Below are 14,192 nucleotides of genomic sequence, written 5' to 3' on the forward strand. Positions count from 1 at the left end.
GATGATGATGATGAGGATGGTGATGATAATGGTGATGGTGGTGATGATGAGGATGATGAGGATGAGGATGGTGATGATGGTGATGATGATGATGATGATGAGGATGGTGATGATAATGGTGATGGTGGTGATGATGATGATGATGATGATGAGGATGATGATGATGAGGATGGTGATGATAATGGTGATGGTGGTGATGATGAGGATGATGAGGATGAGGATGGTGATGATGGTGAATCAGGCTGATATGCATAGATTATTACACATGTATAACTCCTGTCTCACCCTCCATGGGTGGTCTCATCCTCCCAAGCTCGGGTCTTCTACCAGAGGCCTGGGAGCTGGAGGGTTCTGCAGTATCTCAGCTGTTCCTACAACTGGACTTTTCTGGACTGAGATGTCTGATGATCTTCTGCTGTAGCCACTCCTCCAGTCTGGGGGTTACTGGCCCGAGTGCCCCAGTGACCACGGGCACCACCGATGCCTTCACTCTCCAGGCTTTCTCGTGTTCTTCTTTGAGGGCCGGGTCCTTCTCTATTTACAGTGGGTACCATACGTTTTCAGAACCCCGTCAGGTTTTCACTCTTTGTTATTGCAGCTTTTTGCTAAACTCAAGTAAATAAATCGGTTTCCTGTTTTCTTCCCCGTGTTGACAGAAACACAGAACGTTAGACGTTTCGGCAGAAAGACAAACTGAAGTATCACAAGGTCCAAGTATTCAGACCCTTTGCTGTGACACATGTACGTAACTCAGGTGCTTTCCATTTCTTCTGATCATCCGTGACATGGTCCTACACCTTCACTGGAGCCCAGCTGTGTTTGATGATGCTGATCGGACCTGATCAGGAAAGCTGCACCTGTCTATAACAGACCTTACAGCTCACGACGCATGGCAGAGCAGATGAGAGTCACGAGGTCAAAGGAAGTGCCTGAAGAGCTCAGAGACGGAACCAGCTGCTGGCCTTACGTCTGGTTCTTCTACATAAAATCTTGTTTACTCCGAGAACACGAGAAGGGAGAACATACACCTTTATACCGGAGACGCTCTGACCCTGAAGACGGAGCCGGGGCTGCTGCTAGTTTTATTTTTCCTGCCCAACTCATGTGCTACGGACTCAGTCTGCACACGAGCAGCAGATGAATGATGTAAAGGTGACACATGCCAGCTGCTTTCCTGATCTGACTCCTGGTTTTTAGAGATCCTGATTCTGACTGTGAGGACGGGAGAGCTTTGGTCACATTAGTCTGAGACTTGGTGGAAAGCCAGCTTGCTGCTGGTTTTTGGAGCTCAGGTGAGTGGGTCAGTGGTGGTTACTGTTCAGGCTCTGGCTTTCATGTGTTTCAGCCAGCTAAAGAGGAAGGGACCGGTTGCTATGGAAACAGGTTGGGTCTAGACACATAAGAAACAGTCTTGGCCTGATTAGTGTTACTGGAGCAGCAACAGGCAGAAACAACACTGAAACTGGCCTCCAGGAGGAAGGGAAAGGGTGAGAGATGAAGACTTTTCCTTTTGTGAGTCTTCAGACTGAGACTGGGATTCCGCTGTGGGATAACCATTGGGTTGGGTTGTCCTTTAACTGGTACCGTGCATGATGTTGGGCTTGTTTTGGGTTCCTCTCCTGATCAGCTGTTGTCTGTGTGGTGTGATCTCCACAGTGCAGAAGAGCACCATGCTGACCAGCATCGCTGACGGGATACTGTGCTGTCTGACGGGGAAGACTGCTAATCTGGTTTTGCCTCTGGAGTCATCCAAACCTTCGGACGGGTTTGAGTTCATGGAGGTGAAACCCGGGAGGATCCTGCGAGTGCGACATGTTGTCCCTGAGCGTCAGCCCCTGGGCACAGGGAGGCAAGCTTCAGACCAGGAGAAGAAGGATGTCCACTGTGATGCTGGTGAGACAGGGTCTGCTGCCGGCACCAGCGTCCACTGCAAGAGGAGGATCACGGTGTATCGCAACGGCCAACTGGTGATTGAGAATCTCGGTGATGTTTTGCATTCTGAAATCCTGCAGTGTCAGGATGGGGATTTGGAGCCGTGCAGCACTGTGGAGGTGGAGCTGGCCTCCTCCCCAGACCCTAACCCTGCTCCTCCTTCATGTCTGTTATCCTCCGGAGAGCAGAAACCTGCTCCGCCTCCTTGCCGCCGCCGTCGAAAGGCCAAGCGCACGGTGCAGATTGACTCACAGCGAGTCATCTCAAGCTGCAAAGGAACTCACTCGGATGTAGCGCTGTTCTTTGTGCACGGAGTGGGAGGCTCTCTGGACATTTGGAGCAGCCAGCTGGACTTCTTCTCTCGCCTGGGCTATGAGGTCATAGCACCCGACTTGGCGGGGCACGGGGCCAGCAGTGCTCCACAGATTGCAGCAGCTTACACTTTTTATGCCCTGGCAGAAGACCTTCGAGCCATCTTTAAGAGGTATGCTCGGAAACGCAACATTCTCATCGGCCACTCGTACGGGTGAGGACATGTCAGCAGCTTTCATGAATCATTTGTTTTTAGCAGTTTTCAGGAGAATCTTCTAGCTGTGTTTATTAACATCCTCTCCAGAGTATCATTCTGCACCTTCCTGGCCCACGAATATCCTGAGCTGGTCCACAAGGTGGTGATGATTAACGGCGGGGGGCCGACAGCGCTGGAGCCAAGCCTCTGCTCCGTCTTCCAGCTTCCCTCCTGTGTCCTTCATTGCCTGTCGCCGTGTTTGGCCTGGAGCTTCCTCAAGTAAGATGAAGGGTCCAAACAAAAAAACACATTCAGCTCGCGCCATAAACTAAGCTAATCAGCTAATACGGTATTAGGATTGAGTTCCCCACAAACCACTGAGTTAGTTCCGTTTTTGTTATTGAATTGTATGTTTTGTGTAAAATGTTTGAGAATACATGTAAATATGATGAAAGGAAGGAGCCTCCCTTCTCTTATCTTCACGAGTGCTGACTCATCAAATTCCAACCACTATAAAGCTTGTTAAAGCAATAATATAGTCTTGGTTCTAAAAACTGAAAGCTTGGGCTGGGGACGCTCGAACGCTTATGTTAGCCAAAGCTACACCTGCCCAGATCTGATCCATCTGCATTTTAATTCTGACGGACAAATAATTCCGGTCAAAGTAAAACATTTTCACGGTTTGAAATCCTGGACTCCCGTGTCTGAAGCTGTTTTTCCGTCTCATTAGACTGAAAACAGGAAGCGAGATCGCCACGTTTTTTTCCCGTAGTTAAACTAACAACTAAATTCTATTTATTTATTTCATTTATTTATTTTGGTCATTTAAAAGGAAAAAGAAAGAACACGGTAATACAGAATCTCGATTATAGTAACCAAAAGGCTGAAGCCTAGCTTTTTATGCCTACCCTATTTACTCAATCACATTACTTCTAAAAAAAATTGACAACAATAAGATAAAAGTAATGTAATAATAAAAATGAGAGTGAGATAAAAATAAGAATTATGATAATAATAACTGAAATATATTGAGCAACAACAACCATAATTCAGCAAGAGGAAAAATACCCAGAACTAAAGACAGAACTACACAAAACTACCAGCAATCTTAATAAGTTCATGTATGATGATGATCAAAACAGAGATTTAAATACATAGAACATTACATTTTCATTCACATCTATCAGACACACTAGCTCACATACGGTCGTTACGGTAGTATGACATCATCTTCTTGACGTACAGTTTTACGTGTCCTGACTCCGGTGTCCAAGTTATTCCATAATTTGACTCCTACTGTTGTGCGACTCTGACTTCTAACATTTGTTCTTACTTTCTCTCTGACAAACTGTCCTTCTCCCCTTAGTTCATACTCAGTTTCTTTGACCTGAAATAGCTTCTGAATACAGTCCGGAAATATTTTATTTTGTACTTTATAGAGTACTTGTGCTGTTTGTAGTTTGGCCAGATCTGTAAATGTAAGTATTTTTAGTTTTATAAACGGGGTGTGTGTTGGTGCATGGTAATCGGAGTTGATGATTACTCTTATTGCTCTTTTCTGTAGTAAAACTATGGGTTTTATGTGAGATTTGTAAGTGTTTCCCCAGACCTCCAGACAGTACATCATATGAGGAAGTACTAATGATTGGTATAAGAGTAATAATGATTTTCCATTTAGAATATGTTTAGATTTATTTAACACTGCAATCATTTTAGACATCTTAGTTTTAATGTTTTCTATGTGCGGCTTCCAGCTCAGCCTTTGGTGCGATGTGACACCCAAGAATTTAATTTCACTTACTATTTCTACCCCATTTATTATTAGGTTAGGAAGATTGTTTTGATTTTGTTTTCCAAATATTATGTATTTAGTTTTACTTAGATTTAATGATAATTTGTTACTGTCAAACAAGGTCTTTAGTATTTCTAGTTTACTTCCAACCATATTCAATAGTTGTTCCATGACTTTCCCTGTGATATACATCATCTGCAAAGAGAGTGTAGTTCAATTGATTGGTTACTTTATTGATGTCATTTATGTAAAGTGTGAATAACTTGGGTCCTAACACTGAACCTTGAGGTACCCCACAGTACACTTGTTTTGTTGGTGAGGTTACATTTTGGATTTCTGTGAATTGTTGTCTTCCTGTTAAGTAGCTTTTTAACCCGTTACATGCTGTTCCTCTTACACCATATTTATATAATTTGGTTAGCAGGATATTGTGATCTATTGTATCAAAGGCTTTCTTAAGATCTAAATAAATTCATATTGTTTTATTTTTATTATCAATCACTTTAGCTATTTCCTCTACCATGCTAATTGTTGCCATTGCCGTTGATCTTTTTGTTCTGAATCCATTCTGATGCTCACTTAGTAGATTATTTTTTTCAATGAAATCATCCAATCTGCTTACAAATGTTTTCTCTGTTATTTTGGAGAACTGAGACAACAGAGAGATTGGCTTGTAGTTGGATGACTGTTTTTATCACCTGATTTAAATATTGGTATAACTTTTGCCATTTTTATTTTACTGGGGAAAATACCCATTTTAAATGATTGATTACAAATGTATGCAAACGGTTTTGCAATACATTCTATTATGCTTTTTATTAATGACATGTCAAAACCCTCAGAGTCGTAGTATTCAGTGAGTACGCATTTTACCGGCAAATAAAAAGCGAGAGCCTCGGTACTGATAAAAGGCATTCCTTCAAGCCGAAGGGTTCATTAAGCCAAAAGGGTTTTTACTAACAAACCAACCTTTAACTTTAGCTAACGTTAGCACCGACCAACGTTAAGCCCCGTGGAGATGAACACCGCCGAATTCCAATTCAAAACGCCTTTGTCCACCTACCGTCGCAACGACCGACTGCAAATTAAATCAAAATCCCTTTGAGGTAAAGTTCTGGTGAACCAAACCTCCTTGTTTTGTCATGATCCGCCCCAGCCTCCCTGAATGTGTCCCTCCGGAACCCACCACCACACATGTTCTGCCACCTCCACCCTCAGAACATGACATGTTTGAAGCAACTAATAAAAAAAGAGATGTCTCATTTCAACAAGCATCAAGTTTAGACATTTCACAGACCCAAGAAGAACGAAGTGACATCACTGGAGGTTTTAGGTTTTGATGGCTTTTCTAACTGAAATGAAACGTGAGCTGTCCAACCTAAAACAGGATGTACAGAATTTAAGTGTGAGGGTTGCATCTTATGCCATTTACTTCAGTTGATTCCATCTCAGATTTTAAGACCCAAACTACAACCCGAGGTCATGCTCCTTGCCTCTGACTTCCAGGATGTAGAATGCTCCCCTGCTCCTGATGTACCAGTGGCCGATTCGACCCATGGTCTGGGATCCCCAGAGGACCTGTCAGCCTAGGTGCTTTTGGGTCAACTCAAGTTACAAGGGGGGCTGGGAAGCCGTTTGTGCCTGTGTCCTTCGAGCAGGTGCTCCCCTGGACACCGGTTCAGATTTCGCTCTCATGTCTCATACTCATGTCTCGTCCTCTTTTTGACCGCCTCTGGCTGGCCTCCAGTGGGGGAGGTCGACCTCCAGAACTTGTTCCTTGTGCAGTGAATGTACGTGCATATGCTTCAAGTGACACGACCTTGCCATTCCTGTTTCCATCACCTCATAGTCGGTCGTATAATGATGACACAGCCCATATACATTTCTGATCTTGGTTCCATTCCTTTGAGCCTCGGTAATGATCTATTGGAACGTCTTGTCCCTGTTGTCGATTTGGGGGGAAAGGGGTACTTTGGGCGTGTTTTGAAAAACCCCTGCCCATCGAGCTCCCTCCTGAACATGACTTTCCCCATCTTGTGGTAGATGGCCCTGAGCATGGGGAACCTACAGGCTCCCCGCTGAGCTCAGCCCCTTCAGAACTGCCTCCACAGCATGCGTCAGAACCGCCCTCTGACATCCTTTCACACACTAAACAGGTCGTGGGGCAGGCGGATGCTCTTATGAATGAGGTCAAGTAAGACAAACTACATCAGCTCCTACTAAAATACAAGAAGTCTCTTTCAGTCAGATCCCTAGACTGCGACTACGATCCATGAGGCGAGGATTCCTACACCACCACACGCACTGCCGACTTTCATGCGTCAATAGAAGATTCTCCTGGGACGCTATGGACCTGTGTAGAAAAGCACTGACAGCCTCTTGGAAAAGGGTATCATTCAACCCTGTAACGGCACCTGCTCGGCTCCATTCTGGCCAGTGAGAAAACCTAATGGTAAGTGGCGACCAACCACTGGCCACAGGAAATTTAACCAACAGGTTCCATTGACTCAGTGGCCGATGGCCTGCCTGGAACAAGAACTTCTGAAGGTGAGAGACGCTAAATATTTTTCCACCCTTGACATTGCATCTGGATTCTGGACTATCCCTGCCCATTAGTCTGCCCAACGTAAATTAGCCTTCACATTCACCAAAGGCCACTACACCTTCACACGCTATCCCTTTGGCTACTCTAACTCACCCTTTGAGTTCATCATCATCATCATCATCATCATCATCATCATCATCATCACCTTTATTTATAAAAGCACCTTACAGACATACATCATGTCACCAAGGTGCTGCACAAGACTAAACTAAAAAGATAAAAACAAAGAATATAAACCCAATAAAAGAATATAAACCCAATAAAAAAATTAAAAACAGCAAAATACAAAGTTAACACACAGATTTAAAAGCCAGATTATAATAATGGGTCTTCAGCGCCTTCTTAAAAACCTCTACTGACGTGGAGAGTCGCACAGATAATGGAAGATCATTCCATAATTTCGGGCCTGCTACCGAAAAAGCCCCGTCTCCTCTTGTTTTGAGCCTAGCTGCGGGGACTAGAAGCATATGGTGACTCTCTGAGCGGACGACTAGGTCTATATGGCTGTAGCGAGTCAGATAAATATTCTGGTGCCATCCCGTTCAATGCCTTAAAAACCAATAAAACAATTCTACTTGGACAAAGCCGGCCCCGACGCTCGCGAGCGAGAGACCTTCATCTTTATCAGGCGTGTCAAACTCTGGTCTTCAAGGGCCGGTATCCTGCATCTTTTTGTTGGTTCCCTGCTCCAACACAGCTGATTTACCTGTGCAGCAGCTCACCTGGGTTTCCAGAAGATGGTTAATCACCTGCTGATTGGAATCAGGTGTGTTGGAACAGGGAAAACACTAAAACATGTCCCACCCATTAGGACAGTAGGAGGGTTAAAGCTTCTACAATATTATTTTATTTGTATTCTATTAACAATTTATGAAAAGTAACCATTTACAAGATGCTAGAAACCAGATTTGTCAGAGCGTGCTCTCTGAGTAACGGACAGGAGATCCATCTGGAGCTGTGCTATGATTTGGGACTCGTGGAGCGACCGATAAACCACACAAATCCCATTCCAGTCCATATTCTATTTTACAACGACCAGAACCTCCAGAACCTCCTCTGCTCCTCGATCACACGCCTGTTGTCAAGGTGACCAGACTGAGGAGGCTGCACTCAGACATTTTCAAATAAAAGGAACACATCACCCAGAACGGCTCTTTAAATGTAAAATGTAAATGACAGCCATGGATGTAATTTTTGGGGGGGACATGTCCCCCCTGTCCCCCCCACTTTCTCCAAAGTCAAGTTTTCACCCCTGCACTTTTTACCAATACTTTATATTAAATTGGCACTGGTTGAGCTCTAGGACCAAGCAGAAAACAACCATTTGTGTTGAAGCCTGTTTCCCATTAGAGCATACTGTAAAGACCCCCCCCCCCCCCCACACACACACACACACACACACACACACGTGTCCCCCCCACTTCTAAAGTGAAAATTACGTCCATGATGACAGCCATTTACTCTACAATTGATCAGATTACACTTTTTATTTCTGTCTGACGGGAACCTCTCCTCTGGCCCGACCGCGTTTATAACCTCTGCGACCTGTTTGGTTATTTTGCACATCGGCAGCCAGCGTCTCGATCTCGCAACAAAGTTTTCCCTTTTTTCTGGGTAGAACGCAGGATTCTCCCATGTGCCGAGGACGTAGCGGGACCAAATATGGTTAATTGAGGGTGTTTCTGTATGTAAATGACTGAGAACGGACACGAGCACCTGCGTACGCACAGGTGGGATTTATCATCAAACGATGGCGGAGGAACGTGCGTACGAGAGGCCACCGCACGTTTCATTCATCAGGATTTTGACTGTTAGTCCGAAGGTTCTAAGTTTCCTTCATAGGAACAAATTTAGGAATATTTCTATGAAGGTTTGATGAATGAGGCCCTGGTCATGGAGACAAGAAGGAACTGGTCTCAGCACATTTAGAAGGACATGACAGCAGAAGAAAGCCCTGCTTCCTCCCAGCCAAAGATCTTTAATTTCATCTGTCCTTTCTCTTTTGGATCCTTTAGAGCAGGATTTGCTCGCCAAGGTACCAAAGAGAAGCAGCTGTTGAAGCAGGGCAATGCCTTCAACGTGTCTCCATTCGTCCTGCGAGCCATGATGAGTGGCCAGTACTGGCCTGAGGGGGATGAGGTCTACCATGCTGAGATCACGGTGCCCGTCCTGCTGGTTCATGGCCTGTGTGACAAGTTTGTGCCCGTGGAGGAGGACCAACGCATGGCTGAGGTATAGTCAGTGCCACACAGTGCTCTGTGCCTGTTTTGGTTGGTAAAGGTTTGTATTTGTTTTGTGTTTCTAGATCCTCCTGTTTGCATTTCTGAAGGTCATCGAGGAGGGAAGCCACATGGTCATGATGGAGAGTCCCGACACGGTCAACACTCTGCTCCACGAGTTTTTTCTGTGGGAGCCTGACATGTCCAAGAAAGAAAAGACCGTTCCTGTCTGTGAAACAGTTAACACACTGAAAACCAATAGGCCCGTGGATAAATAATGCTCAAGAAGACCGCATTCATCTCCAAAGCAGGAGGAGGGCGTTACTTCCTGCTGCTGGCATGTTGTTAGGACTCCCGGGCTGAGTGGGGATTGGCAGGGCCTCATCTGAAGGATGTGGATGACCACTGGTGCTCCGAGATAAGGCAGCACAGAACTTTGGACGAGAGGAGCGGATGCAAACACAGTCTCTTTTTCATTTATTCACCAGTTTGTGCTTCGTTGCACCACATTTGCAAACAAGTAAGAACTCGATGGTGGAGAATACGGCCGTCTGTGATTTGCTCATGAAAAGTTTCTAATGAAAGCGGAAACTAAGATGTGAACGTCAAGAGATGCTGGAATTTCTTGATCAAGGTTGTTTAGCTTTGCAGCATTTCTGATTCTGTTTGTCTGAGGCATGCTGTCCCAGGAAAACATGAAAGTACATTTATAACCCGCTGAAGACGGAGACCCTGCTGAGTCAGACCCTGGCGGGTGGGTGACTGATTAAAAATGTGACTAATGATGATGCACACATGATGGTTAATTACAGATATTTATGATAAAACACAGAAAAGGTGTTAGTTTTACTTCCAGTAACCAACATGAAACATGGCCATGCATCATTCTCAGATCCCTAGATTACAGAAACCAATTTATTATTCTAAAATCTGATATAAACATATATTTAAAAGCCATGTTATAGTGTTAAGCACAATGTCACTAAGTCATCGATTTATAGCTGCTATCCAGAGAGGTTGTGAGGACTGGTTAGGGTTACGGCCCCGCGTACTGTAAACAGACGAGGACATAAAGAAGTTTCCTCTATTTTCTTATTCTATGTTTACCCAAAGACACGGTTCCTGCGTGGGTTCACAATAGAACCCACAGGAGCGTTTTGGTGTGTAGGAACTTCACCAGTCCGGTACGCTCGGGTCAGATGAGCGTTCCTGCGTGTGTGGTACCCAGTTGGTGTTCTCCAGGAACGTTCACAACAACTTGTGCTTGTACTGAACCTGCCATGTCCATATGCTGGGAAAGGAAACGCCAGAGTGTGTTCAGTTCACCTGTGTGGACTCGTGTGTCAGGCCGAAGGAGCTTGCTCTGTGAATGTTAGTAGGTGGGACAGACCCCGGCATTGCTTGTATTTTGGATGATTTGCAGAACAAGCTACCTGTGGCCAAGAGAGGGTGTTGAGTTGTTAGGCTCAACATGCTGGTTTGTTAAATATGCATTTTATCTGATGCACCCTGATTAATTTATACAACAGGGATAAAACAGAGAGGAAAGGATCCAACTTGATTCCTACCTCTGTAAAACTTTCAATAACGAACCAGCCAGTGCTGCTGATGGGTTCAACTGTGTGGACAAGTGTGCACTTGGACTTCCTCTTATGCTAAAACTCGCAGAGACAAGTGTTTAACAGCCTGTGTAAATGTTACATCTCCTAATGTAATCCTGCATATGCACTGCCTCGCTGCAGATGCAGAGCATATCTAGCCTGTCAAAGACTCTGAGTCGGTGTATGAATGTGCCTCTCCTGGCATCAATAAAACAGGTGTTCTCCAGCTAAATGTGCTGTGTGTCTGCCCATCTTCAATGTTCATATTCAGTTTTATAACGCCTCCCCCAGCCAGCACATTCACTACTACTGGTGATCATTTTAATGGTGAGTAGGGTCAATCACATTTAGTTTATCTATGTAGAGGGTTAGGGTTAGGGATGTGTATCCATCCAGGTCAGATCATGGAGGGAACAGGTCCAGGAGAAACTTCCAGGAACATTCTCCAGTTCCTTCAGGTGAATCCCAAAGTCTTCCCAGGTTTGGGGTCTTCTCTCTTCCCAGTGGGATGTGCTCCTAAAACCTCCGGAAGAATCTCCGGGAAGGATCCTGACCAGATGGTCAAGCCATGAGAGACAGCAGCTCTGCTCTGACAGTGTGAGGCTCGTCACCTTCTCCCGGGTCTCAGATCCAAACCTCCAGCTCGAGACACACTGAGGGCCTTGGTGTAAATGCAGTCAAGTAATCCAGATTTCACATTCAGATTAAAAAATGAAAATGTATTAGCCTCTTTCAGAAAACAATGCCGTAATTCTGCCGCGACGCTGAGCCAGCATCGAGGAGCCTTAGGTCCTTTAGAGGAGCTCAGATGTGCCGGTAATGTGGCACAATCCTGTTTTTTTTGTTAAAGATTACACGATGGCGGTCCTAAGGGGGTACAGGGCGGTCTCTGCGCTGCCGTGGACCCGTTTATCGTGGACATAACTTGCTTTTTATTGCGATCGAAGCCGCATTCATTGAGATTTTTTGACAAGTCGCTCTTAAAGGTTTCTGTCCTCCACAGTCCCCGTGCAGTCTCTGATGATCTGACCTGCAGTCTTTTCCGAGGACTGCATCCTGTCGCTCATTATCACGTGACAGCGACTAGTCGCTGAAAGGCATAAAAAGTCACTACAGAGCAGTGAAGTCGACTAGTTCATACAACCCCTACTGCTGCTAACCACTTAAACATTCTCCCTCTCCTGATAATAACATTTTACTCTCTTCGACGTTGGATGTGCTACTACTAGTTTACCCGTTTAATTATAGATCCACTAGGATAAATACAATAAAGTTTATCTCTCACCACATAGAATATTTACTAAGACATCACAATATAACTATAGACACATCACTAGTCTTTGTGTGTGTGTGTGTGTGTGTGTGTGTGAGTGTGTGTGTGTGTGTGTGTGTGTGTGTGTGTGTGTGTGTGTGTGTGTGTGTGTGTGTGTGTGTGTGTGTGTGTGTGTGTGTGTGTGTGTGTGTGTGTGTGTGTGTGTGTGTGTGTGTGTGTGTGTGTGTGTGTGTGTGTGTGTTCTCCATCCCCAGTGAGTCGTGGAGGATGGCTGCTTATACTGAGCCAGGATTCTCTGGAGGTTTCTTCCTGTTAAAAGGGAGTTTTCCTCTCCACTGTCGCTGCATGCTTGCTTAGTATGCGGATTGCTGTAAAGTCACTGACACTAGTCAGTGACTTGATGCAACCTGCTGGGTTCCTTATATAGGAAACATTTTACTGATTGGCTTAATGAGCTGACCTGTATTAGAATGTTTACTGTGTGAAGGTCCGAGACGACTCTGGTCGCGATTTAGCGCTTTATAAATAAACTTGAATTGGAGAGAATTTTCTAGGGTAAAGAGCATCGGTAAATTTTCCTGGTATTCATTAGTAAAATTCTATGACACGGAGACAGAGGTGAAAGAGAAAGGAAGAGACAAAAGGAGGGGTGTGAGTGTGTGTTTGTGTGTGTGTGTGTGTGTGTGTGTGTGTGGGGGGGGGGCTGAGTCTGCTTCTAGACCTGCAGAAGGAGAGAGAAAAAAAAAGAAAAAGAAGAGACACACAGCAATACAACAGGAGCAAGCTATCACTGCGTCAACCTGATGAGGAAATATAACGATAATAAATCACAGTGCATTTAGTGCCAACCACAGCCGACATGTGTTGAACGTGCCCAAGTCCATACTTATGAGAGCACCATGTGAACACCTGTGTGAGTACCCGCGCTTGTATATTCAATTCAATTCAATTCAATTCAATTCAATTCAATTCAAAAATACTTTATTGATCCCAGAGGGAAACTTAATGTAAGGTTTCTCCATAGGAGCGTCCCCCCAAATTCCACTACCTCCGCTCCGCTCCGACACGAACGCCGGAGCAAAATCGGTCCCGTTGTAGTCAATCAGAGCAATTCCACTACTGCGGCCGTGCTCCGGCAGTGCGGCGCCGTGCGCCGCCCTCTGTTCCGGCGTCCGGCAAAAATAGAATCGATCCTATTTTCGCCGGATGCCGGAGCACCTCCGCAGTAAATGGACAGAAATCACAACCACCCAACAGGAAAAGGAGCGAGCACAACTTCCGTTTTTCAAAATAAATCGATAAACAAAAGGCGTTTTTGTTTCACATGCACCGGTTTAACAACTTTTAACAACTATCAATGGCGGCTGAAGTTTAAATGCACAAAAGTAAGCCATTAATACAGTTTCCACTATCAAAGTAGTCACACTTTGTTGATCCAAACACTGCTGATCTCTCAACACACATGATGGGCAGATTAAACAGTTCATGCCGATGCTTCTCCCACACAACGGGTGTTTGGATCTAACTTCTGCGTTTATTGCTCGGACTGTATCGCAAGATCTCGAAAATCCCGTGCATGCTTGTTTGCCCCCCTCAGGTCTCCGCACCGGAGCGGAGCCGTTGTAGAGCAGGTACCAGTATAATTTGAGTTCGGAAGCGAGCGGCTGCGGAAGGCGGGGGCAGACCGGAGCGGAGCGGAGGTAGTGGAATTTGGGGGTTACTCTGCCCCCGCGCGTAAGTAATTGATCAGTGCCTGGCAGTGTTAGAGTTGCTCTCTCTCTGAGTGGTCTGGTGCCGGGGACCTATTTACTGCCGGAGTTGTTGTGTGCCACAGGGGCCGGGCCGAGGAGGAGGCGGATTGGATCCACCGTGCGGCGATCCTGTGGTTCCCAGACGACGACAGCCTTGGAGGTTCCTTGGTCGAGAGCTCAGCAGGGCCGGACTGGACCGCCTTGTCCCTTGGGGCCCTGCGCACACTCGATTTAATGCTTTTTTTCCTTGGCGTCATCATCAGGGTTTTGTAATAAATGTCCCTTTTTAAGTTGCTTTGGCTGTCGCACTGCTTGCCTTGTTTTTTTATAACCTATTTTAATCCTTTTAATACTAGTGGCACCTTCCATTCCACCTGGATCGTGTCACAGGTACATAACCCAAACCAATATTACAATAACATAAACTCGTACACAAGACGCTCCTCTTGATAGAGCAAATCTGTTCAGCACATTCTGACAGACAGACCACCTTTCTTCTGTCATGTTGCTG

General features: G+C 45.3%; 1 protein-coding gene across 3 annotated transcripts in view; it reads left to right on the forward strand.

Moving 5' to 3' along the window:
* LOC107396936 (protein ABHD8) overlaps positions 1-10,889 on the forward strand; it is a 16,535-nt gene extending 5,646 nt beyond the window's left edge. The window contains exons 1-5 of one of the 3 annotated variants that reach the window (XM_015976786.3): positions 435-1,292; positions 1,657-2,458; positions 2,549-2,719; positions 8,853-9,069; positions 9,143-10,889. In XM_015976786.3, the coding sequence (XP_015832272.1) occupies positions 1,671-2,458; positions 2,549-2,719; positions 8,853-9,069; positions 9,143-9,334 (1,368 nt within the window). In that variant the 5' untranslated portion in view covers positions 435-1,292; positions 1,657-1,670 and the 3' untranslated portion in view covers positions 9,335-10,889. Of the gene's footprint in view, positions 1-434; positions 1,293-1,656; positions 2,459-2,548; positions 2,720-8,852; positions 9,070-9,142 lie in introns of those variants that run through there. The other 2 variants (XM_015976785.3, XM_054737257.2) reach the window with 2 other exon arrangements.
* Positions 10,890-14,192: the final 3,303 nt, after the last annotated feature.

This window comes from Nothobranchius furzeri, chromosome 11 (genome assembly GCF_043380555.1).
Source record: "Nothobranchius furzeri strain GRZ-AD chromosome 11, NfurGRZ-RIMD1, whole genome shotgun sequence".
In the NCBI taxonomy this organism is placed as follows: Eukaryota; Metazoa; Chordata; class Actinopteri; order Cyprinodontiformes; family Nothobranchiidae; genus Nothobranchius; species Nothobranchius furzeri.